Source organism: Manis javanica, chromosome 6, assembly GCF_040802235.1.
Source record: "Manis javanica isolate MJ-LG chromosome 6, MJ_LKY, whole genome shotgun sequence".
NCBI lineage: Eukaryota > Metazoa > Chordata > Mammalia > Pholidota > Manidae > Manis > Manis javanica.
This window is the reverse complement of record NC_133161.1, coordinates 84,959,652-84,984,532: the sequence shown is the minus strand read 5'-3', so window position 1 is coordinate 84,984,532 and position 24,881 is coordinate 84,959,652. Positions and strand designations below refer to the sequence as shown.

The window sequence follows — 24,881 nt, the reverse complement described above, 5'->3', positions numbered from 1 at the left end:
GTCCCAACAGAAAGGACCCAAGGAGGACAACACCAAGACACATAATAATTAAAATGGCAAAGATCAAGGACAAGGACAGAGGTTTAAAGGCAGCTAGAGAGAGGAAAAAGGTCACCTACAAAGGAAAACCCATCAGGCTATCATCAGACTTCTCAACAGAAACCTTACAGGCCAGAAGAGAATGGCATGATATATTTAATGCAATGAAAGAGAAGGGCCTTGAACCAAGAATACTGTATCCAGCACAATTATCATTTAAATATGAAGGAGGGATTAAACAATTCCGAGACAAGCAAAAGTTGAGGGAATTTGCCTCCTACAGACCACCTCTACAGGGTATTTTAGAGGGACTGCTCTAGATGGGAGCACTTCTAAGACTAAATAGATGTCACCAGAGAAAATAAAATCACAGCAAAGAAAGCAGACCAACCAAATACTAACTAAAGGCAAAAAATAAAATCAACTACCCACAAAAGCAGTTAACGGAAGCACAAAAGAGCACAGAATAAAACAACCAACATATAAAGAATGGAGGAGGAGGAATAAGAAGGGAGAAAAATAAAGAATGACCAGACATTGTTGAAAATAGCTCAATAAGTGAGTTAAGTTAGACAGTAAGATACTAAAGAAGCTAACCTTGAACCTTTGGCAACCATGAATCTAAAGCCTGCAATGGCAATAAGTACAAAGAAAGACTGAAAGAACAAAACAGCAGCAGAATCATAGAACCTAAGAATGAACTAACAGTTACCAAAGGGAAAGAGACAGGGTAGAAAAGGAGGGAAGGGAGGGATAAGGGTGGGGAAAAAGAAAGGGGACATTACGATTAGCATGTATAATGGTGGGGCGGGCATGGGGAGGGCTGTGCAACACAGAGAAGACAAGTAGTGATTCTATAGCATCTTACTACGCTGATGGACAGTACTGTAATGGGGTTTGTGGGAGGGATTTGGTGAAGGGGGGACCCTAGTAAACATAATATTCTTCATGTAATTATAGATTAATGACAACAAAATAAATAAATTAATTAATTAAAAAAAATTATATGCACAAATATACATATACTCTGACTCAGCAATCTCACTTTGAGAAGATGTCCTCTAGAAACAAAGGTGGTGTTGTGGAAGGATACCTGTGTAATAGTATTTGTTGCAGTATTGTTTGTAGTAGCAAAGCCCTGAAGATGATCTGAATGCTTACCAATGAGAGTACTATTAAATAAATTGTGGTTAGCATTATCATAGAAAAGTTTTTATAGTTTAAAATCAATGAATAAGATGTGTGTCTGTTCACCTGGAAAAGATGTTCATCATTACTATCCAAAAAACAATCCAGTTGCAGAGTAACAGACACTGTGAACGCTATTTTTAAAAAATAAGCAAACACTAAGTTCTCTCAGACATCTGCATATAGTTTTGTATGCAAGTATATGAGCATGAAAACAGGTTGGAGGTATATAACACAGTTTTATAACTTTAAAAATTAATAAAGGTAATTTAAGATGAGTAAACTAGAGTGTCATCTTTGTCTTAATCCATTGCTTGGATCAATTTTTTCCCCATATGTATGCAGAGAGCAATATTAAAGTATTTTTAGGAATTAGGAAGCACAAGAACACTTTACAGGCTCTCATTGCTTTGTCCTTAATACGAAGGCTTTATGAAAAGAATATGTCCCCTATTGACGTAGTCTCTTAGCTGATTCCTCATACAGATTTGACCTTTGTAAACTGTGTATGGAAGCAGCAGTAAGAGAAGGCACCTTGCTCTTTTTAGTTTCTTTTCGTTGTACCTTATTACAACATGTAATTACCAATACATAAAACACACCTTTCTTAGGATTTCCAAATGTCATGTTGCAATTGGGAAGTTAAAATGCAAGGTCATGCTCTGAAGATATTCGTTTATTCCTTATTCATTTAATCAGTATTTATTAAGCATTCAATTGGTGTCAGGTACTGAGGACAGGAGAGTGAACAAAAGGGGTATGATCCTTGCTCTCAAGGGACTCAAAATATGTTCAAACACCAAGTGTTTAAACAATTTTAAGTGTAATGAACACTAACAAAGGGAAAGCTCTTATGCATATACATTCCCCTAATCTCATGTAAAGAGTCAAGGAAAGCCCTTTTTCCAACGTGCTATCAAATCAGACTTGAAAAAGGAGTCAAGAGATTCTTTCAGAGGAAACTAAAGGAGAAAGAAAGATAAACAAAGACTGGCTTAGGCAAGGCCTTAGAAGGTATGTTCAGGGACTGTATCCTGACAGCAATGAGAAGGTTATTGATGTGTCTTAATCAAGGGGATGACAAAAGTAGACTTTCGTTCTCCACAAAGTCTCCCTTAACTATTCTGGGGATTTGAGAGTGGCAAAAGTAGATGCTTATGGACCAGTGGGGAGTTACTTCTATGCTCCAGGCAAGAGATGATGGTGGCACAGATAAGGAGAGGGGTGGAATGAAAAAGCCTTTAGAGTATAGATTTGCTATGATTTTTAAAACAAACAAAACTGGATAGATATGGAAAAGTGAGAAGTCATGGTTTACCTGGTGGGTAGAAAAGCTACTTCCTGAGAGAGGAAGCGTGAGAGGAACAGCAGAACTGTGGGGAGTGGTGAAGGCTGTGGGTATAATTATGGGCATGCTGAGACAGAGGTGTGTGCCAGCCTCACAATGGACAAGCATATGGTGGGACTGTATTATAGCTTAAGCCATAGGAGTGAATGAAGTTGCCAGAGAGACATGGCAGCAAGTGTGAACAAGAATCCCTAGGACAGATGTCATAACAGTCAGAGAATGTGAAGGAAGGGCTACCAGGGAAGTAGTAGGAACACCAGGTGACCTTCATGCCAAAGAAGCCAAGCAAAGGGCAATGTTGAGGGAACACCTAACTATGGCCAAAGCTTCTAAACAGTCCAGCATGATAAGGACATAAAATCTACTGAAATGAATGGCATGGAGGTCACTGACGACATGAGCTACCAGTTATGGAGTAGCTAAGGTGGAGTGGTGGGCAGGGGTGCTAGGTTGGAATGGCTTGCAGAATGAATGAAAAGGGAATATGAAATATGCTGACAGAGAATTCATTTGAGAAGCTTAGCTATGAACAAATAAACTTTTTCTTTGCATATATAATACTGTTATATTTTCAAGAGAAATATAAGATATCTCTTGGTAAAAAATGTTTAGAGTCTCTGGAGATGTCGACAATTATATTTATTTAGGTGCCAGAGATAACTGAGCCAATTTCTCCCAGTTTATCTAACTTATTGGTTTACTCATTCATTCCTTTGTTCTTATTTAATCGATCAATCATTACATTAGCAAACATAAATTTAATACCTACAGTGGGTGAGAGATTTGAGAAGAGCTTAATCAGGGAGAGAAAAAAGAGTTTTTTATCAGGAAATTGTGAATTGGGTTGAAATGGAAGTAATAAGTAACACCTGTCTTCACTATTGGGACAAAATGAGAGGAAAAAAATGAGTACCGCAAGTGGAAAACCATAGCATTTCCACACTTACTATTCATAAAGGCTAACTGAGGGGTGTAGTTTATGGTGAGAGTCAGTGACTTCTGGTGAAACCCAGAATCAGGTCTATATACCCACAGGCAGTACTGAACCAAGGCAAACTTCCCATGTGGGAGCAGACCCTATTCCCAGAGAGCAAGGTACAGCATTAGGAGAAAGAAAAGGAGGACGTGAGCCAAGCAGCTTCAGATTATCCTAAGACATGTCACTTAAACAGTCACTCTACCTCTTCTGGGCAGAGTAAGTCAAGGGGCCAGGGGAGTGCAAATTAAGTACCCTCTCCTACATGTAAGACAATATAAGGGGTGGAGAGGAAGTGTCTCCCCCCAACTCCAGGTAACTATATAGAGTGCTACCATAATGATTCATAAAGGATATTCAATGACACAAAGGAGTTGGACACAATTTTCTTGGGAGCCAATATAGCACATGGAAATAAGAGTACCTAAGGCAGCTGTCTCAGGAGCTCCAATATTTAACTCAGTCAGAGAAGGAACTGGTGTTACATTTCCTATATTACTAGGAAAATGGTATTAATTAATTGAATAATTAATTATTGAGACCCTATTAAGTGCCAGGCACTAGGGTAAGCAGTGAAGTGAAGGAGAATGTGTTGGAAATGGCTTGTATTACTTTAATGGGGCTGACAAACAAAATGCCACCAACTGGATGGCTTGCACAATAGAAATGTATTGTCTGACAGCTCCAGAAACCAGGAAGCCTACATCAAGAGTTGGGCAGGGCTGTGCTGCCTCTCGAGGTCCCCCACCAGAATGGTGCATTTGTAACAAATGATTCACCTACTGACACATCATTATCACCCCAAGATCACAGTTTACACTCGGGTTCATTCTTGGTGATGTGCATTTTATGGGTTTGGACAGCTGTATATGACATGTACCCACCATTATGGTGCCATACAGATACGATTTTACTGCCCTGAAATCCTCTGTGCTCTGCCCATTTATCCTTCTCTCTCTGCTGACTCCTGGGAATTACTGATAGTTTCACTGTCTCCATAGTTTTGCCTTTTCCAAGATGTCATACAGCATAGAGCCTTTTTAGATTGGCTTCTTTCACTCGGTAATGTGCAGTTAAATTTATTTGATGCCTTTAAATGGCTTTATAGCTCATTTCTTTTTAGCTCTGAGTACTATTCCATTGTCTGGATGTGCCACCAGAACAGACCTTAGTAATAAAGGATGGGAAAGAACAGATCTTACATGCCATGTGCAGCCCCTCCAGCCAGCACTCTCCTCCTCTCATGGAGTTCAGCTTAGAAATACATATGTGCAAATATGTCCTCACACAAATCTCATATATATATCAAACCTGGGGTTTGAGAAGCCCTAGACTATTTAAATTTCAACAATGGAGAAGAGCAAAAAAACTCACACTTATGTTTTACTTTTCTAGCCGGTGAAGCTATTTCTTGATTAGGAAGTAGTCATGTAGAAGTGTCCTTATTGACTTCCAAGACATAGTTCTCATCATGGTTTTATTGTTAAATCTAAACATGAATTTTTTTGGATATGTAAATATAATTTTTTCCTAAGCTGCTTGCACTGAAGTGAACAGATTTTATCAAATACTAGCCATTTTTGAGCATTCCATTTTGCATTTCTAGGTGACTTATATGTCTTGCAAAGCAAAGCAAGGTTTTGGTTTGTTTGTTTTTTCTTGCAGTAATCATGGAACCAAAGAATATTTCAATAAAAAAGGAACGTGTCTTTTTAAAGAATGGTAATGATGAAAAAAATCTTCCCTTTGACAGGACTGTTGAATTTCCTAGAAATTTTACAGAACCACTGAGACACAAAACAGACAATAATATATAGTCCTATAAAAGATGCTTTATAAAAACCATATTTTACATATACTTTTAATATTGTGAGGAATTAAGAAATATAATTTCTTTCATCTTTCCTGCCCTAATGGTTTTTCTGGATTTAGCAAATAATTTCCTCTTCCCATAAGAAATTCAGAAGAATGCAAATATCTGTACAGAGCACAGGGACCGAAAGCCATTTAACTGGAAGACAGTTAAATGTATGCATTTTTGCATTCAGTCTAGCCCACATAAATTCTATGTCTCTGGTTCAGTCAAAGGCTTTGTTGTTACAATATGTATAGTAGCCATTCCATTTGCTACATGCTTAGTGTCCTAGCAGTATGTAACACATTGCCTTTCAGATGCAAGAGTAAGGATAAATCAGAATACCATGGTTTTGAATGTTCCCACCAGTTTTATTAAAGAATAATCAGAAACCAAGAATAAACAGTTTTAAGAAGAAGAATGCCTATTTTACACCTTACCGTATTTTTGACATTATCTATGCATGTAGTTAATGTTCAGCTTTCTGTGATTGCCATCCTTTGAAATGAAGGGAAAATAATGTTTTAAACTAGATAGGAAACTGATGATTATATTTCTTTGAACAGTCATAAAATTTGAATTTCTAAAATTTGTTTTATACCCTGTGAGAGAGCTCTGTGATTTATATTTCTAATGGCTATGTGACAAATTTTAATAAGCCTAATAATTTTCTATCCTGTCTTCACATTATTTCTTTGGAAATAAGCATGGCTAGAGAACATTTAAGGGGCACAAAAGATTGAGGAACATCTTTATAGTTTATAAGGAAAGAGAATGGGAATAATCCAATATTAAACATTTTTTCTTTGCTTTTATTTTTGCAATTATCAGATAACATCAAACATACTCCAAAAGAAGCAGTATAACATATTTGCTAAGGCTGGTATCAGACTCCTGGGTTCAAATCTGTCCTTTGTGATGTGGTGTTAAGTAAGTTATTTAATGACTGTGCATACCTCAGTTTTCTTAACTGTACAATGGGGATAATAACATTAGCTTAGCTACCTATAAGGATTAGATGTGGCCTATATACAAGTTAGTTAGAACAGAAATCTACTAGAACACAGAAGGTGTCCAGTAAATGTTGTATGTTATTATCAGTGAATTCTACTACTTAGAACACTAAATAAATTGGATAGTTAAATTGGTCAAGCAACCTAAATGGTTTCTCCCTAAAGAAACAAAAAGTGAGGTCAATTTTTTAAGATTTTTTAAAAAGATATTAGGAGTTTTCAATGAATACTGCAATTGCTTAAAAAAAGAAGGATACACACAAAGCTAACATTTATTTTTTAAAAGGTGTTTGCATAAATTGAATTTTTCTTCCTGAGTTGAGACATGCTGTGGGGTTAAGTGAGTTAAAGGAGGAAAAATAATCCTCAGAAATCACACATTTTTTTTCCAAGTTCTGTATTATTTCCTGTAGAGTTCTGCATTTGATTTTTCTGGGAGCCAGGGGCTGCTCCTGAGCTGTGAACTTGCCATCAGTTTGGCATATTTGAAGGTACTGATTTAAAACAGAATCAGAGACAGAGCTCTCAAATTTCTGTTAACACAAGGCTTAGTCTCCTTATATGTCCCCAGGGCAGCCTTGGCTTCCAAGTCTGTGTAGCACAGATTGCTCTACACTCTGCTTTCTGCTCATTTGTGGTAGTAACCATGGAGGTAGAAGTGGCAAGGCTTTAAGATTTCCTTTGCTTTCTTGCAAACTTGGCAATCGTATCAAAAAGTATGTTGTACTGATTCTAAGCCTTATTGTAGCAGGGTGAGGGCTGTCAGAGCATGTTGTTAGCTTTACTACTAGAAGCTAAAGGTCTTAGTTAAAATTTGAAGCATAGGTTCCTATCAATGAATAACAATACTTCAGGGTTGATTCTTGGACAAGAGAAAAATATCATTGTAACTGGTTTATTATGGCCATACTATAGGTTATAGCCTATAGTAAAAGGGGGAGGACATTCTGTCTTCACAGAGGGAAAAGTCATGTAGTGGCGGCTTGCATTCTGTGGAGCCAGCTGGCTGTAAGAAGTCAAGAGTGTAGGTATTGTTCAAAGAGTGCTCTTAGAGATTTCCCTTACTTTTCCTAAACCTTCTGAAATGGGAAGAGGAATTGTAATATGGGTGCTAAAAAGTTTGCACACTGAATGCTTAGTGAATTTTTGCTCATCATTTAAAAAACTAATTACTTTTTTTTGATGTAGTAAAACATGCACATAGACCAATTCCCAAAGTGCAAACAGGGAAAACAGTACAAAGTAGTTTTCCTTCCTGCTCTACTTGCAGAGCTCCAGCAATCCAGGTCCAGCAAAGAGTAATTTTTCTGCTTCTTCAGAGATTTTTCTATGCACATTGATTAGCAACCTTTAGTTGGTATTTTCTAAGTCCTTAGTTCCCCTAAGGTGTTTCTAAGATATAAAACAATGTATTATCAGTTATTTTCATACAAGGTATGAGAATGAGGAGGGGTGGCCCTTAAACACTGTGATAATAAAAAATACATACATAGATACACACACACATATAATTTTCCTGGTCTCTTAACAAATATTTCCTTTTATTATTTGAGGCCATGAAAGAAACATGCCTAGAATAAAATAGTAGAATTAGGGAAAGTTAGGTGACGATTAACTGTATTTCTGATTTTTGAGATGACATATCAATTGTGAAAGCAGAAAATTTCCCAAACTGTAAGGAATTACTTTTTATCTGTAATATTTGTCACCAAATTGGATCTCATCTGTTCAGAAGGTTAGCCAGGGAAACATAAGTTACTAAGAAAACATATCCAACCCCCAAAATTATTTTTCATCTATATCTAAAACCTTCAGTTGGTTATCAGTTGTTTAGAGCATAAGAAGAACAATATGGAAAATTATGAAAATATTCTCATTAACAGGGAAGAGGAAGAACTGTCTTTATTAGTGTATTTTCTTCTTTCTGCATTATTTAATTTTTAACATTTTCACAACAGTAGACTGAAATAATGGCAATAAAATGAAACCTCACAGCTTTAAAATATACATGCTGTATGATTTTCATGATGTAACGAATTCTGAAGATATCTATCACATAGACACAAGTTCCCCCAAATCCTGAACTAACTAGGGTTAGTCGGGGTTAGATACAAGTACTAGAGATACTCAAAGACCAAAGTGAGATATGAAACAAAATATGGGGCATACATGCATGATATTTCTTAGACCCTGCTTTCAAAATTCTGAGAGAAAATTCAGGAGACTAGTACTATATGAGACATAGCATCACCTTCTGAAGTTTTAGGAACAAAGGAGCTGAAAGAGAAAAGGAAGAAGACTATTTAATCTTGATCTCAATGATTCAAGTGCTATTCTGTGGGGCCAAACCAGAGTCAAGGTATGTTTTGATGAGGGCAAGAAGTCAATTAGGAAGAAAAAGATAAGGGTGCTATTCACAACAATAGAGCCATATAGAAGGAATGAGTGTGCAGAGACCTTATCCACAGACCTTTCCTCTTCAGAGACAAAGGCCAGCTCCCAGCCAGAAATAACAAGCACAGTCTTTGTCTGACAGTAAAAGAGCTGGGATTTCACACTGAAATTATAATCACTTCTAAGAGCAGAAATATGAGATAAGAAAATGGAACACTATGTGAAAATCAGACCTAGACAGAATGGATGACTATGATTAGAAATAAACTTAGACTTGGAGAACACCTGGAGAACCTGAAGACATGCAAACATTTGAGTGAGTCCACAGCTTTCCGAACGTGCTGCCCGCTTGAAGCCGAGCCCTGCCCTGGGTGTCCATGGCCTGCGTGCCCCACTTGTGGCAGATCTCACACACATCACATGGACCCTCCGACAAGGAGAAACACACTCTGTAAAGGCTGAGTATAAGCTCCTGAAAATGCTGAAGCAGTCCGAGGGCGTAAAGAGGTTTAACTAATGCACAGCTTTCAGTTCAGTCTTGATCTGAGTCTACCTTGATTTAAAGTGACATTCTTGAAACTAGTCAGGACTTCATTTTTTGTCCAATGGTGGAGTTACAATTACTACTATTGTTCTTAACCACAAACTCTAAAGTAATTACTTTGTTACATTATAATTGCACCTAGATACTCAGAGCATTTTATAATTAGGGCACTTTTTACTTTCAAATAATCCTTTCAAGAAATAATAGAATGCCCCTTGTTTGTTAATGAAATATCTAATTCTAGAAGATTCATTTAAACTAGCCCCAGAAATTTACCCCTCTGATGGAGAGATAAAACCCAGTACTGTGTTTGGGAACAAGATCATAAAATTAAGCTTTTTTAAAGAAAAAAAAAGATAAAGATCTGAGTGGATACACACATCACAGTCTCTGTGAACCCACACCAAAATAAGCAGGGTATACGTGTTGGGGTGGTTTCAGAGTGGGCCGTTCTTCACAGAAAAACAGCGAGATTCACTACGGAGGACATAATTCTTTTGACAGTGACAGGACCTCATTCACAGAACCAGGACTGATGGTGCATACACAGTCAGTTTGCCAAGTGGCACAGGCCCTGGATGCGGGGCCCTAATGGTGAGCTGAGATCATTGCTGAGGCCACTTGGTGATCACATAAGGGCCACTCTGTTTGCTCTCTGGGAGATGCAGTTCATTTGCACTAATTGCGGGCTTGGGGGCCTGGAGAAGGCGGCTCTGTGTGCACACACTGTATTCCCTTTGTTGGCGAAGGTAGCTCTCACGGGCCCTGTTCCTCCTGGCATTGTGTATGTGTGTGTATTAACAGAGAGATTTAGCTGCCTTTAAAATATATGTGCATTTGTAATTCTTTGCACTAGGCTTACTAATAGCTGGTGAGGGGAAGCTGCAATATAATAGTGAATTACTTTCCGGAAAAGTTTAGCAGATAATTCATGAAATAAAAGAAATCCAAGAAAGCTTAATCCAATTACTATGGTTTACAGGATTTGCTTTTCTTCAGAGAAGTTCAACCTTAAAAAAGTCTATCTACTTATCTATTGACCACCTAACTACTTTTGGTATTTTCAGTAAGAGAAATTGAATAATTCTCATCTCTAAGAATATCTTTACAAAATACACTTCTGCTTAATTTTCTTTAGTTATCAAGAAACTTTAAAAAGAAATGTAGGAGCAAGATTCTCCTCTTTCAAACCAAGGAACACTCTTGAACACACTGAATAGCATAAAGCAAGCATGAATAATCTAATCATGGTCATTAAAACTTCACCATTCTCCAGAGGTTGGCTGACTGAAAAATAAAGATTTACTAAGAAATTGAAATATTTAAAAATATACTTATCACTAAGACAAGTAAAAATCTAAAAGTAGGCCTTCTCCCAACAATGTTTATATGTGGAGTACCAGATAAGCACATTGTGAGAAACTATGTACAGATACGAGGTTGACCAATACCTCCCCCCCCCCAATGAATCTAGAATGCAGCATGGATATTTGGAAGAAAGAGATAAAAGCTAAAGGCCCAGTGACATACATATTTTATACCCAATAATATATATCAAGCTTGAGGGGAAAGAAGTACCAAAAATAACTCTGAGCTATCTGGTTTAAAATCAGGTAAAAGACTTTCTGAGTTGGTTTGCTTTTTATTTTATGGGAGATGAGTTTAAGTGGCATTTAAGTTGCCAAAGAAATGCTTAGGTGGGTCAATCCAATGGATAGGAGTTAGAAATATGGGCCTGGAACATAGTAGAGAAGTGAAGACTGCAGATAAATCTTGAGTCTATGACACCACAGGGCTGGATGTCAACTCTAATGAGATAAAGATGTCTAAATATAAGTGTGATTAATGTCAAGGGAAGGTTTCTTAGAGAATATGAATTTTAATATCAGTTTAAAGACAGATTCTCTTATGGTGATGTAAGGATATATCATCTTTGCAAGCATTGGAGTTAACACCACTGCTGAGAACTCAAGGAAGGACAAATATAAAGGGATACAATGTAGATGAAATACACTGAGCTGCAGGATTGTGATTTACCATGTGGAGGTCAGGAGTACTTGTCCTCACCACTGTTAATAGACCAAGAAAATGTGGCAGGAAGAGGATGAGTTGAGGTATGCCTGGGTCCAAATCTGAACTACTACTAAATAACTATTATCTTAGTTAAGTACTTAAGCTAAATTCTAGCATCACATTCATTTAGTAAATATACTAGACTATGGCATTAGAGATAATATATGCTCAAACCATTGTATGCATTCATTAAAAATGGGAGAGTTGCCATTATTTAATTTTAATTTTTGTAAATTTTATTATTAATAAGGATAGAATGACATTTCTATGAATAGAACAACATTGATTTCCATCACCACAGTGACATATGTCAGAGAAAGAAACATTTCTGAGACACTAAAAGATTATATGATTTTTCTAGGTGATAATAGTCTAAATTCATGTATCTGGTGTAATTTTCAGCAAAAATGGGGAAACAGGATAAAATATGTGAGTATTCATTAATAATGCTAGTCATGGAGAAATCACATACTTAAATTACATGTAATTCACATATTTAAGTCATATGTTTAATTACATACCCTTACATAGATATGGCCTGAGAGAAAAAGGAATACATACTTATAAGCATAAACCATAGTTCAGAGGAGAAAAGATGAACAAAATGAGTAATGGAGTAAACTAAAACATTGGAGAAAAGAGTTCATTTTGGTAAAGCAGATAAGGAATTAAAGATGGGTAGACTTGATGCTTATATACATACAGAATACAAAGCCAGTAGTAATTTTTTTAAATCCACAGGGAGAAATAAGTTTACTTGTACATGATTTCCAGAAATGAAAGAAATAAGAAGTCTCTGGTAGGTAGAAATTTATAATGCCACTTCAGAAGATGTAAAGGTAAAATAGTGGTAGTGTGTCTATATTTTGTTAAGAAATATATTAATATTTGGTTTTTATTTGGTGATAGAAGACTCAGGATAGCACAGCAGCTCAGAGCATGGGTTCTGGATCTGAATTTCCTATATATGAATTCCAGTCATTGGGCAAATTATTTAACTGTAGTGTGCCTTGCTGTTCTAATCTGTAAAATAGTATCTAGCTAATAGGACTCTCAAGAGAATTAAATGAACTAATACATATGAAGAGGTCTGGGGCTCTGAGTGCATAGTAAGCATCCAAAAAAGTTGTTTATTATGTTATTTATAACCATTATTACCAATCTTTTTTTGTAATGAATTAGTTATCTCAGTAAGCTTGTCTCCCTCTCCAAATGTGTCTCATCAATTACACAACTAGTGTTTTGAATTGATGTCTGATATTAATTACTATTACAGCTCTTAGTTGACATAGGGCAGTGTTAACTAAAATTTGAGCAATGATTTTCTCAATATTTTTTAACGTGTCTTGCTCCTGGTGAATGTACATGGCAAGAAGAAAAAGATGGGACAAAGACCGTGTGCTGGAGAAAATAGTAATGAGGTTCAAAGATGAAGGGTTGAGTAAATGTCTATGAAAGAGGGGCAAAGACAGTCCTAAAGTTCCCAGTGGATAAACATATAGAAAAACAAAAGATAGGAGTTGTCAAAAGACTTTGAATGAGGAATGATGGGTCAATTTTCTGGTTTGGAGGTGTTCCCTCCATCTTTGAACATTGGGTGAAGAGTGCCTTATTTATACATCTCTCATCTCCCATGATGGAAGAGAAAATACTCGCCCCGCCAGGCTGACAGAGCCTCTGTGCGTGGCCTCTGCTGACTGTCCAGAAACCCCAGAACCGGCCTTGACAGGTGAATGCCACCATCCTCAAGCTGAGAGGACCAGGAATGGTCAAGTGACGAGGTCTGGTCAAGAAGAATTCATTTAGACGAAGACATTTCAGAATAAAAAAAGAGAAGGTATCTAACGGTTGATTTAGCAAGTCATTTTACAGTAACAAGTTACTTTATGAACCTAAAGTGATTTTTCAGCATTTGTATTTAGAATCAGTGACTGCTAGGGTCAGAGAATACATTTTTTAACAAATATATTAATAGAAGATATTATCCTCCTCTGAGTAATCAAGAGAAAACCACTTTTAAAAGTTTTACTTTGATTGGCACAGATTATATTTTGGTCTACTTATGTTCAATGAAGAACATTTTTACAGGTATTGTGAACAAGGGGAGTAAAAAAATAAACTTATGAAACTTTTCTTTGATAAAATAATTTGACTATGAAAATTCAAATTCTCTGTCACTATAGAAGCAGTCCAGTAATAAATAAAAATACAGGCATGTAAGTAGTTGTGGGAAATATTTTAAGAATAATATGTATGCAACATGTACATGTTAATATTTTTTCAAAAGCTCTCACACAACCCTTATATTTTCAATACACACTGGTATACCATTGTTAAAATATAGACAAAACATTGCAGAGGATTATCAAGATGGTGGTGTGAGTAGGGTGGTGAAAATTTCCTCCCAAAACCATGTATATGTTGAAAATACAGTAAATACAACTATTCCTAAAAGAGAGACCAGAAGATACAGTATAACAGCCAGGCTACATCTACATCTGTAAGAACTCAGCATCTCATGGAAAGGGTAAGATGCAAAGCCATGACCAGACAGGACCTGAGCACTAACCCCACCCCAGCTCACCAGCAAGAGTAAAAGAATCAGAGTGGGGAGGGAGTAGAAGCACAGGACTGCTAAATAACCAACCCAAGTAATCAGCACTGGGAGCACTGGGTATTAGAGGAATGGAAAAGCAAAATCGAGACCAAGACTGACAACAGGTTCTCACACCTGGCTGCCCAGGGAGAAAAGAAAAGCAGGTGCTTTAAAAGTCGTAAAGGGACACAGGTTTAACAGGGGGATAAAATTGTCCAGGCACACACAGCCCAGAAGGATGGGAATGTTAAGGAAGTTCAGGTGCCCTAAATCCCCAGGTGGCAATGCAGCTCCAAACCCTTTCATGGCAATAAACAGCCTGCATTCATTCCCACCTACTGGCACGGCAAGCAAACCGGCTGACCCACCATTGCTGCAGAACATCCAGGGAGCAGCTCTGCCCACAGCAACCAGAGGCTTCTCCCTGCATACGGCTAATGGGCCCAGACCCAGAGGCTGCCCCCTGCATGCAGTTGACCAGTACAGACAGACAGTGGAGACCAACGCAGAGTCTGGAAGACACAAAGGGGCTTTGTTCTCATGGCAAACATGCACTGCTCGCCTGCAACCCCTGCTAGTGCCCTAAGCCATCCTGAGTTCCACCCGCCCCCAGCACCTCAGGGAATTAACCCAGAGGCTGCCCCCTGTGTGCAGTTGACTGGCACAGACAGCGGAGATCGGTTCAGAGTCTGGGAACCAAAAGGGGGCTCTGTTCTCACGGCGAACACGTGCTGCTTGCCTGCAACCCCTGTCAGTGATGTAGGCCATCTTGAGGGCCGCCCTGCCCATGGCAGCTAAGGGGATTAACCCAGAGGCTGCTCCCTGTGTGCAGCTGCCCAGCACAGGCAGTGGAGACTGGCGCAGAGGCTAGGAAGCACAAAGGAGCTCTGTTCTCATGGCAGAAGCACACAGCTGGTCTCCTGCAAACCCCACCAGTGCCCTAGGTCATCCTGAGGACTACTCCACCCATGGACACTCAAGGGATTAAATAAAACAAAACGTTGGAGAGGATTCTCAAGATAGCGGTGTGAGTAGGGTGGTGGAATTCTCCTCCCAAAACCATATGTATGTTGAAAATACAGCAAATACAACTATTTCTAAAAGAGTAACCAGGAGATACAGTACACCAGCCAGGCTATAGGGAGTGGAGACAGGCAAGGTGAGAAGCAAGCAGGAAGGGACTTTGTTTTCCCAGCTGACACATGCGCCACCTGCTGGTGAACACTTCTATCACCATGAAAAAGCAGAAGAACCTTGTTAAGTCCAAAATCCCTCAAACACCAGAGACAGGGTCTGGTGAGACCGAATAACCAATCATCTTGAAAAAAAATTCAAAATAAAAGGTATAAGCATGTTGATGGAGCTACAGAGAAATATGCAAGAGGTAAGGGATGAATTACGGAGGGAGATAACAGAAATGAAACAAACCATGGAAGGATTTAAGAGCAGACTGAATGATGTGGAAGAGACTGTTAGTGGAATAGAAATCAGAGAACAGGAATACAGAGAAGCTGAGGCAGGGGGAGAAAAAAGGATCTCTAGGAATGAAAGAATATGAAGAGAACTGTGTGACCAATCAAAAAGTACAATATTCACATTATAGGGGTAATAGAAGAAGAGAGAGAAAAAGGGATAGAAAAATTGTCTTTGAATAAATAATTGCTGAAAACTTCCCCAAGATGGGGAAGGAAATAGTCTCACAGGCCATGGAAGTCTACAGAACTCCAAACACAAGAGATCCAAGGAGGACAACACCAAGATATTTAATAATTAAAATGGCAAAGATCAAAGACAAGGACAGAGTTTTAAGAGAAGCCAGAGAGAGAAAAAAGATCAACTACCAAGGAAAACCACCAGGCTGTCATCAGACTTCTCAACAGATACCTTACAGGCCAGAGTGAATGGCATGATCTATTCAGTGCAATGAAACAGAAGGGCCTCAAACCAAGAATACTGTATCCAGGAAGATTATCATTGAAGGAGGTATGAAACAATTTCCAGATAAGCAAAAGTTGAGGGAATTAACCTCCCACAAACCATCTCTACAATGTATTTTAAAGGGGCTGCTCTGGATGGAAGTATGCCTAAGGCTAAATAGCTGTCACCAGAGAATATACAAGTACAGCAAAGAAAGTAGACCAACCAAATACTTACAAATGAAAAATAAAATCACCTATCCACAAAATCCATCAAGGGAAACACAAAGAGTACAGAATAAAACACCTAACATATAAAGAGTGGAGCAGGAAGAAGAAGACAGAGAAATAAAGAATTATAAGACTGTGTTTATAATAGCATAATAAGTGAGTTAACTTAGATGGTTAGATAGAAAAGAAACTGCCATTGAACCTTTGGTAACCACAAATCCAAAGCCTGAAATGGCAGTAAGTACATATCTATTGATAATCACCCTAAATGTGAATGGACTGAATGCACCAATCAAAAGACACAGGGTTGCAGAATGGACAAAAAAGCAAGGCCCATCTACATGCAGCCTACAAGAAACTCACTTCAAACCCAAAGACACACACAGACTAAAAGTGATGGGGTGGAAAAAGGTACTTCATGCAAACAATAAGGAGAAAAAAGCAGGTGTTGTATCAGACAAAATAGACTTCAAAACAAAGAAAGTAACAAGAGACAAAGAAGGACATTATATAATGATAAAGGGGATAAAACCATTATAAACAGCTATGCACCCAACACAGGAACAGCTAAAAAGGTGAAACAAATACTAACAGAATTAAAGGAGGAAATAGAATGCAATGCATTTATTTTAGGAGACTTCAACACACCACTCACTCCAAAGGGCAGATCCACCAGACAGAAAATAAGTAAGGACAGAGAGACACTGAACAGCACACTAGAACAGATGAACCTAACAGACATCTACAGAATTCTACACCAAAAAGCAGCAGGATACACATTCTTCTAAAGTGCACATGGAACATTTTCCAGAATAGACCACATACTAGGACACAAAAAAAAGCCTCAGTAAATTTAAAAAGATTGAAATTGTACCAACCAACTTCTCAGATCACAAAGGCATAAAACTAGAAATAAATTGTGGAAAGAAAGCAAAAAGGCTCACAAACACATGGAGGGTTAACAACATGCTCCTAAATAATCAATGGAATGACCAAATTAAAACAGAGATCAAGCAATATATGGAGACAAATGACAAAAACAGCAGAAAGCCCAAACTTCTGTGGGATGCAGCGAAGCCAGTTCTAGGAGGAAAGTATATAGCAATCCAGACCTACTTAAAAAAGGAAGGACAATCTCAAATGAATAGTCTAAAATCACAATTATTGAAACTGGAAAAAGATGTACAAATGAGGCCCAAAGTCAGCAGAAGGATGGACAGAATAAAGATCAGAGAAGAAATAAGAAAAATTGAGAATAATAAAACAATAGAAAAAAAATCAATGAAACTAAGAGCTGGTTCTTTGAAAAAATAAACAAAATAGATAAGCCCTTAGCCGGACTTATTAAGAGAAAAAGAGAATCAAGACACATCAACAGAATCAGAAACGAGAAAGGAAAAATCATGACGGACCCCACTGAAATATAAAGAATTATTAGAGAATACTATGAAAATCTATATGCTAACAAGCTGAAAAACCTAGAAGAAATAGACAACTTCCTAGAAAAATACAACCTACCAAGACTGACCAAGGAAGAAACAGAAAATCTAAACTGACCAATTACCAGCAAAGAAATTGAATTAATCATAAAACTACCCAAGAACAAAAGCCCTGAACATGGATTCACTGCTGAATTTTATCAGACATATGGAGAAGACATAATACCCATTCTCCTTAAAGTGTTCCAAAAAATAGAAGAGGAGGGAATACTCCCAAACCTTCTATGAAGCCAACATCACCCTAATACCAAAACCAGGCAAAGATCCCACCAAAACAGAAAATTACAGACCAATATTCCTGATGAACATAGATGCAAAAATACTCAACAAAATACATGCAACTGAATTCAAAAATACATCAAAAGGATCACACACCGTGACCAAGTGGGATTCATCCCAGGGATGCAAGGATGGTACAACATTTGAAAATTCATCAACATCATCCACCCCATCAACAAAAAGAAGGACAGAAACCATATGATCATTTCCATAGATGCTGAAAAAGCATTTGACAAAATTCAACATCCATTCATGATAAAAACTCTCAACAAAATGGATATACAATGCAAGTACCTCAACATAATAAAGGCCATATATGACAAACCCACAGCCAACATCACACTTAACAGCAAGAAGCTGAAAGCTTTTCCTCTAAGATTGGAAACAAGACATGGATGCCCATACTCCCCTCTGTTATTCAACATAGCAGTGGAGGTCCTAGCCATGGCAATCAGACAACACAAAGAAATACAAGGCATCCAGATTGGTAAAAGAGAAGTCAGACTGTCACTATTTGCAGATGACATGATATTGTACATAAAAAATCCTACTGTCACTATTTGCAGATGACATGATATTGTACATAAAAAATCCTAATGAATCCACCCCAAAACTACTACAACTGATATCTGAATTCAGCAAAGTTGCCGTATACAAATTTAATACTCAGATATCTGTTGCCTTCCTATATGCTAACGATGAACTAGCAGAAAGAGAAATCAGGAAAACAATTCCATTCACAATTGCATCAAAAAGAATAAAATACCTAGGAATAAATCTAACCAAGGAAGTGAAAGACCAATACCCTGAAAACTACAAGACACTCTAAGAGAAATTAAAGAGGACACTAACAAATCTAAATTCATCCCATGCTCTTGGGTTCGAAGAATTAATACTGTCAAAATGGACATCCTTCCTAAAGTAATCTACAGATTCAATGCAATCCCTATCAAAATTCCAACAACATTCTTCAATGAACTGGAACAAATATTTTAAAATTCATAAGAAACTGCAAAAGACCCCAAATAGCCAAAGCAATCCTGAGGAGGAAGAATAAAGCAGGGGGCATCTCGCTTCCCAACTTCAAGCTCTACTACAAAGCCACAGTAATCAAGACAATTTGAGTCACAGAATAGAGTCACAGACCAGTGGAGCAGAATAGAGAGTCCAGATATTAACCCAAACATATATGGTCAATTAATGGACAATAAAGGAGCTATGGGTATACAATGGGGAAATGACAGCCTCTTCAACAGCTGGTGTTGGCAAACTGGACAGCTACATGTCAGAGAATGAAACTGGATTACTGCCTAACTCCATACACAAAAGTAAATTTGAAATGGATCAAAGATCTGAATGTAAGTCATAAGGCCATTAAACTCTTAGAAGAAAACAAGGAAAACTCCCTTGGACATAAACATGAGCAACTTCTTTATGAACATATCTCCCTGGGCAAGAGAAATAAAAGCAAAAATGAACAAGTGGGACTATATCAAGCTGAAAGCTTCTGTACAGCAAAGGACACCATCAATAGAAAAAAAAGACATCCTACAGTATGGGAGAAAATATTCATAAATGACATATCCAATAAGAGGTTGACATCCAAAATATATAAAGAGCTCACGTACCTCTACAAACAAAAAAGCAAATAACCCAATTAAAAAATGGGCAGAGGATCTGAACAGATACTTCTCCAAAGAAAAAGTTCAGGTGGCCAACAGGCACATGAAAAGATACTCCACATTGCTAATCATCAGAGAAATAAAAATTAAAACCACAATGAGATATCAGCTCATGCCAGCTAGGATGGCCACCATCCAAAAGACAAACAACAGCAAATGCTGGCGAGGATGTGGAGAAAGGGGATCCTATCTACGTTGCTGGTGGGACTGTAAATTAGTTCAACTATTTGCTCAGTGAAATAAGCCAGGTGGAGAAAGACAAGTATCAAATGATTTCACTCATCTGTGGAGTATAAGAACAAAGCAAAAACAGAAGGAACAAAACAGCAGCAGACTCACAGAACCCAAGAATGGACTAACATTTACCAAAGGGAAAGAGACTGAGGAGGACAGGTGGGAAGGGAGGGATAAGGGGAATAAGGGGCATTAAGGTTAGCACACATAATGTTGAGGGGACATAGGGAAGGCAGTATAACACAGAGAAGACAAGTAATGACTCTATAGCATCTTACTACACTGATGGACAGTGATTGTAACAGAATATGCGCTGGGGACTTGATAATGGGGGGATTCTAGTAACCACAATGTTGCTCATATAATTGCATATTAATGATACCAGAAAAACAAAAAAACAAAACACAAAATATTGGGAACTCACCCAAGCTTAGAAACTAAGAGAATACCATAGTTTTATTTTAGTAACATTTACTTATGAATAATACCATAAAAAAAATAATTTATGAATAAAATTTGGCAATCAATTAGTAATAAACATAAGAAAATAGTAAATCCATGCCTTGAACAAGCATGTTTTATATCTAGTATTTCTTATATATTTGTGATATATCATAAAGGGGTAACAACTATTTTCCTTGTTCAAGGGTAAAAATTCCTTCACAATGTCACTGTATAAAGATGCTTTCTCCACATTGCCAGATTGGTGGTAATGGTTGGAAGATAAATAAGTGGGTATTCTCTAGCTGTAGTCATTTTGAGGCCTGTACTTATTGCAGTTACCTAAATCACATGGCACAACCTCTATTTCCATAACTGTGAGTACAGTAAGATTACTAAAGATAGATTTTATCTAATATTAATTAACAAAGACCTCAGAACTTCACACAATTATATTCATGATTTACATCACCTTCTAAGAGGTTTAAACCATTTCCTATATAGCCATTAATATTGTGTAAGTGAAACCAAAAATTGAGGAAGTTAAATGAATTGCTTTATATGTCAAAATTAAAACTAATAAATTGGATCCAAGAATTATGTTCCTTCCATTTGTTTTCATACTCTTCCATCTCTGAAGATGACTGTAATCACATATGTGATTATATATATACGTATATACACACATTCGAATATATATATGTGAAAATACATATGTGTAAAAATACTACACACACACACTGGAACACAGATATAAGATACATTAAGTTACATCTAAACAAACTGATGTACCTATAAAAATGCAATGACTAACCTGGTGTTATTACTACTCCATTTCCATTGACCACAGGCCTTTCTTCCTCTTCCTCCTCAGGAGGCTCTGTACTCGCTTTTTCCATGTTGCTAACTGATTTATTCCTCTTCCGTTTTCCTTCAGCACTTGGAGTGGCTCCCGGAAGTATCTGGTCTGTTACATTTAATAATAATGGTGCTGGCTCGGCTGGAGGCTTCGGGGTACCGTAGTAATTGTCTGCAAATGATATCAAAACACTATGGAGTTAAATATTTCTCCTACTGTGTGCAAAATTAGAAAAGAATGGAAATTATTGACAAATTTGTATCTTACTATATATATAACATTTTATACATACATACGGAATAGTTTGGTATCCTTTTTTGTTTTTATTTATATCTTTATTTGTTCTTATAAGTTGTATTGGGCTTTAACACTTAAATAAAGATATAGATCTATTTTCATTTCTCACCTTTATGCCAATCAAAATATAGTCTTATGTATTAGTCATATATAGTACATAGTAATTTTTTAATTTTTATATATATTTAGTACATATATAGTACATAGTAATTTTTTGAATTATTTTTTAATTATTCAAAGCTTTTGGTAACAAATCTCGACTATAACCTCTTTAAAATAATTAGGTCTGAAAAAGGGTCCAGGTAATTTTTTTTTTTAAGCAAATCTCACACCATTCTGAAAGACAAAGCACATGGCCCTTTTCCCCAGCTTTCTATGGGCTCCGACTGCTGTCCTTGCTGTGCGCAGCTTCCGGCCCAGAGCTCTATCTCCAGGCCAGCTCAGGGGTTCCCACGGCTCCTGACAATGGGCCTGTGGCTCTAATCATTCTTCAGATTACCACAGCTCTTCTTCCTACAGCTCCATGATCTGAGCTATGGAATCATTTGTTTCTCCCATCAGTCTGTGGGACTTAAAGAAGGAGACTAATTCTTATTTCCCTCTGTCATAAGAAGCTGGTACATAGTAGGCATGGAATAGATGCTTATAAGTGAACATCTTTATACAGGCAAGGCAAACATTTAAAGTAGCCGACATTTTGATTGGTAAAGAACACAGTGGTGTTTTTAAAAATCAATGTCATATTTTTAGCACTGACTTAAAACCTATACTGGGTTTTCAGTTAATTGAATAAGTTATGCACTTATTTGCTCACATTCATTAAAATCTCTGTTTGATACTAACTATGCACTCAGGTATAGTTTTGAAAGAAAGTGATGAATATAATAAAATCTTTATCTTTAAGATTACTCAATGGTCTAGTGCAGAAGACAGGCATATTTGACATTAAGTAGATGAGCATAACTGGCAATAAGAGTAGGCACTGCAATAAGAGAGGCACAGAGGAGAAAACACACCTCACTAGCTACACAGGCCATTGAAGGCACACAGGGAAGAGTGTGCAGTGAGAGAAGCAACCTTCAGCCAGAAGTCATGGGTTCTGGACTTGGCTTTTCTACGAAACTACAACTCAGACAAGTTACCTAATCTCGGGAAGGTTCAATTTCTTCATCCGTAAATTGGAAACAGCAGAACCTGTTATAGTCACCTATGCTCTGGGTCACAAACAACCAAAACCTACTCTAGTTAAGTGAAACAGGACAGAATGTGCCAAAAAGATATGAGATGCTGGTTGTAAGAAGAGGCTGAAAAACATCAGGAAAAATGGGCAGAAACAAAGGAGTCCGATCGGGACACCCACGTTGCCTCTGCGGGCCCAGCGCCCTGCAAGCCCACTGGTTCCACAGCCACACTCACAGCCCCGGCTGTTGCTGCCTTCGTGGGAATGAGCCCTAGATGCTCCTCAGGACTTCCGAGTCGCTCATTTCTGGGAAACCCCTCAGGCAGGGTCATCTCAGTGGCTGAGCCGTGGGCCCACGAGAGCCTTGGAGCTGCGAGGCTGGGCGAGAGGACGGCTGCTCTCCTCTAACATCCGGAGAGACATGTGCAGCTCACCTTCTGCCCCCCCACCTTAGGGCTCTCCCCAGGCAGGAGGGCCTTGGGACGCTGGGCCCACAGAAATGACGAATGTCCACTGCACCTGCCCTCCCTGGGTTGGTGTGCAGATGAAGTAAGAACGGATGCGGAACAGCTTCATAACTGTAAAATTATAGCGGTTTTAATGGCAGTGTAAACGTCACCCTGGCAGGGAGTAAGCGAATCTTCTGAAGGCCAGCTGTGCACCGAGGCTCTTGCTTATTACCATATTCACAGTTGTAAGGGTAATACAAGGAAAAAATTACCATGTAAAGTGGTGGTTCTTACACATGTAGAACTTTCATAGGAAGTCTGCAAAGCTGATGACATACATTTTCCTAAAGTTTACTTTCTAATTTGATTTAAGGCATTTGAAATGAATTAGACTTTTGAATGTACTGGCCAAATTCTGAGTAAACACAACTGAGAGTTGCTCCCTAAAAATCTGTAATTTATTACCGTATTTGAACATCCATGAGGACTAGCTCCAGTCTCAGTAACTGCTTTGCTTTCTATGGAATTTCAGTATTTACTTATCTAATAAGCATAACATAAATCTAGGAAATAATCCTGCATTTCCCAGTAAATAATATAATTTTAAGCAGTATTATAAAATCTTTAATGCCTTTAAGTATATAAAGTACTAAGAAAAATGGATCACACTTCAGTGGTTTTTTTTTCAATTTGTCTTTTATAGTTTAAATCTCCCTGATACAGAAAAATAACCTTTACTAATTGGAAATAAATGCATAGCTCAGGCTAACAATAAATATTAAGTAACAGACCCTGTTGAATTTATATTGCTAAATAATTACAGCTATTGACGTGTGATGTGGTTATAAATTATATAGTGATATTCTATTTCTACAATTTGAGTTATGAAAATAATACTTCAGATTAAATTTTAGATGAAAAACAGTATGAATCATTAGTTAAGATGTGAAGACTGTCTTTATTAGCAATAAAAACAGCAATTTAAAGGGGCACAGAAATAACCCGTACAATTCCCACAGTAAAGAAATAGTATTTATGGGGAATCGGCTATTACTCCAAACCCCATACACAGAACAAGGAAACCAGAAATACCTAAATGGAGTTGAAGCATCAGCCAGGTAGTGAGGGAGGGAGCTAAGAAATTGGAATGATTTCCTGATGAAAGTGCATACAAATTCATATACTAAGGGTAAAATGTGCTTTCAGATTCCACATCAGCATGTTTTCACAAAAATAAATAAACTCTAAAACTATTTTTAATCATAATTTGGAAAGACTATCCATTAAGAATGAGGTGCCTCTGCAAAGTGCCAGCATTGAGTGCATCTAAAATCTCAAAATGCCAAAACAACATGTAATGTTTAACAGCACAGATCATGATGACATAAACCTGGCTTTGAATTCTGTGTCCCCTAGTCTGGCTGCCTCTTTATATCCTTAAATTGATTCAGTTAAAGTGGGAACAAGAGGCTGTAAGAGGACTACAGTCACAAAAGGCACCATAACAAGTACTGCTATCACTACCATCACCACCAACACAATTTTCTGAGCTGCATCCTGTAATGGGCATTTGACTTATGCACACTTCTATCAAATAGGGATCAGAATAACTCTTACCCCACAGTGCTGTTATAAAAATTAATAATAATGAGGGCATACATTGCATGACTGTATCAGAATATGTCCTCAAGATATGGTGGCAGCCTTTGGCATTGATTCACCACAAAACAGCATGAAGTCATTCTGCGTCTGCAGTTACAGGAAAATGAAGGCTCTAAAATGAAACTA

The 24,881-nt window shown here is 37.6% G+C and overlaps 1 protein-coding gene across 8 annotated transcripts in view; it reads right to left on the bottom strand.

Annotated features, from left to right (window-relative positions):
- MAGI2 (membrane associated guanylate kinase, WW and PDZ domain containing 2) overlaps nucleotides 1-24,881 on the bottom strand; it is a 1,446,279-nt gene that overhangs the window by 451,994 nt on the left and 969,404 nt on the right. For all 8 annotated transcript variants that reach the window (XM_073238936.1, XM_073238938.1, XM_073238937.1 and 5 more), the window contains one exon: nucleotides 21,123-21,338. In XM_073238936.1, the coding sequence (XP_073095037.1) occupies nucleotides 21,123-21,338 (216 nt within the window). The remainder of the gene's footprint in view (nucleotides 1-21,122; nucleotides 21,339-24,881) is intronic.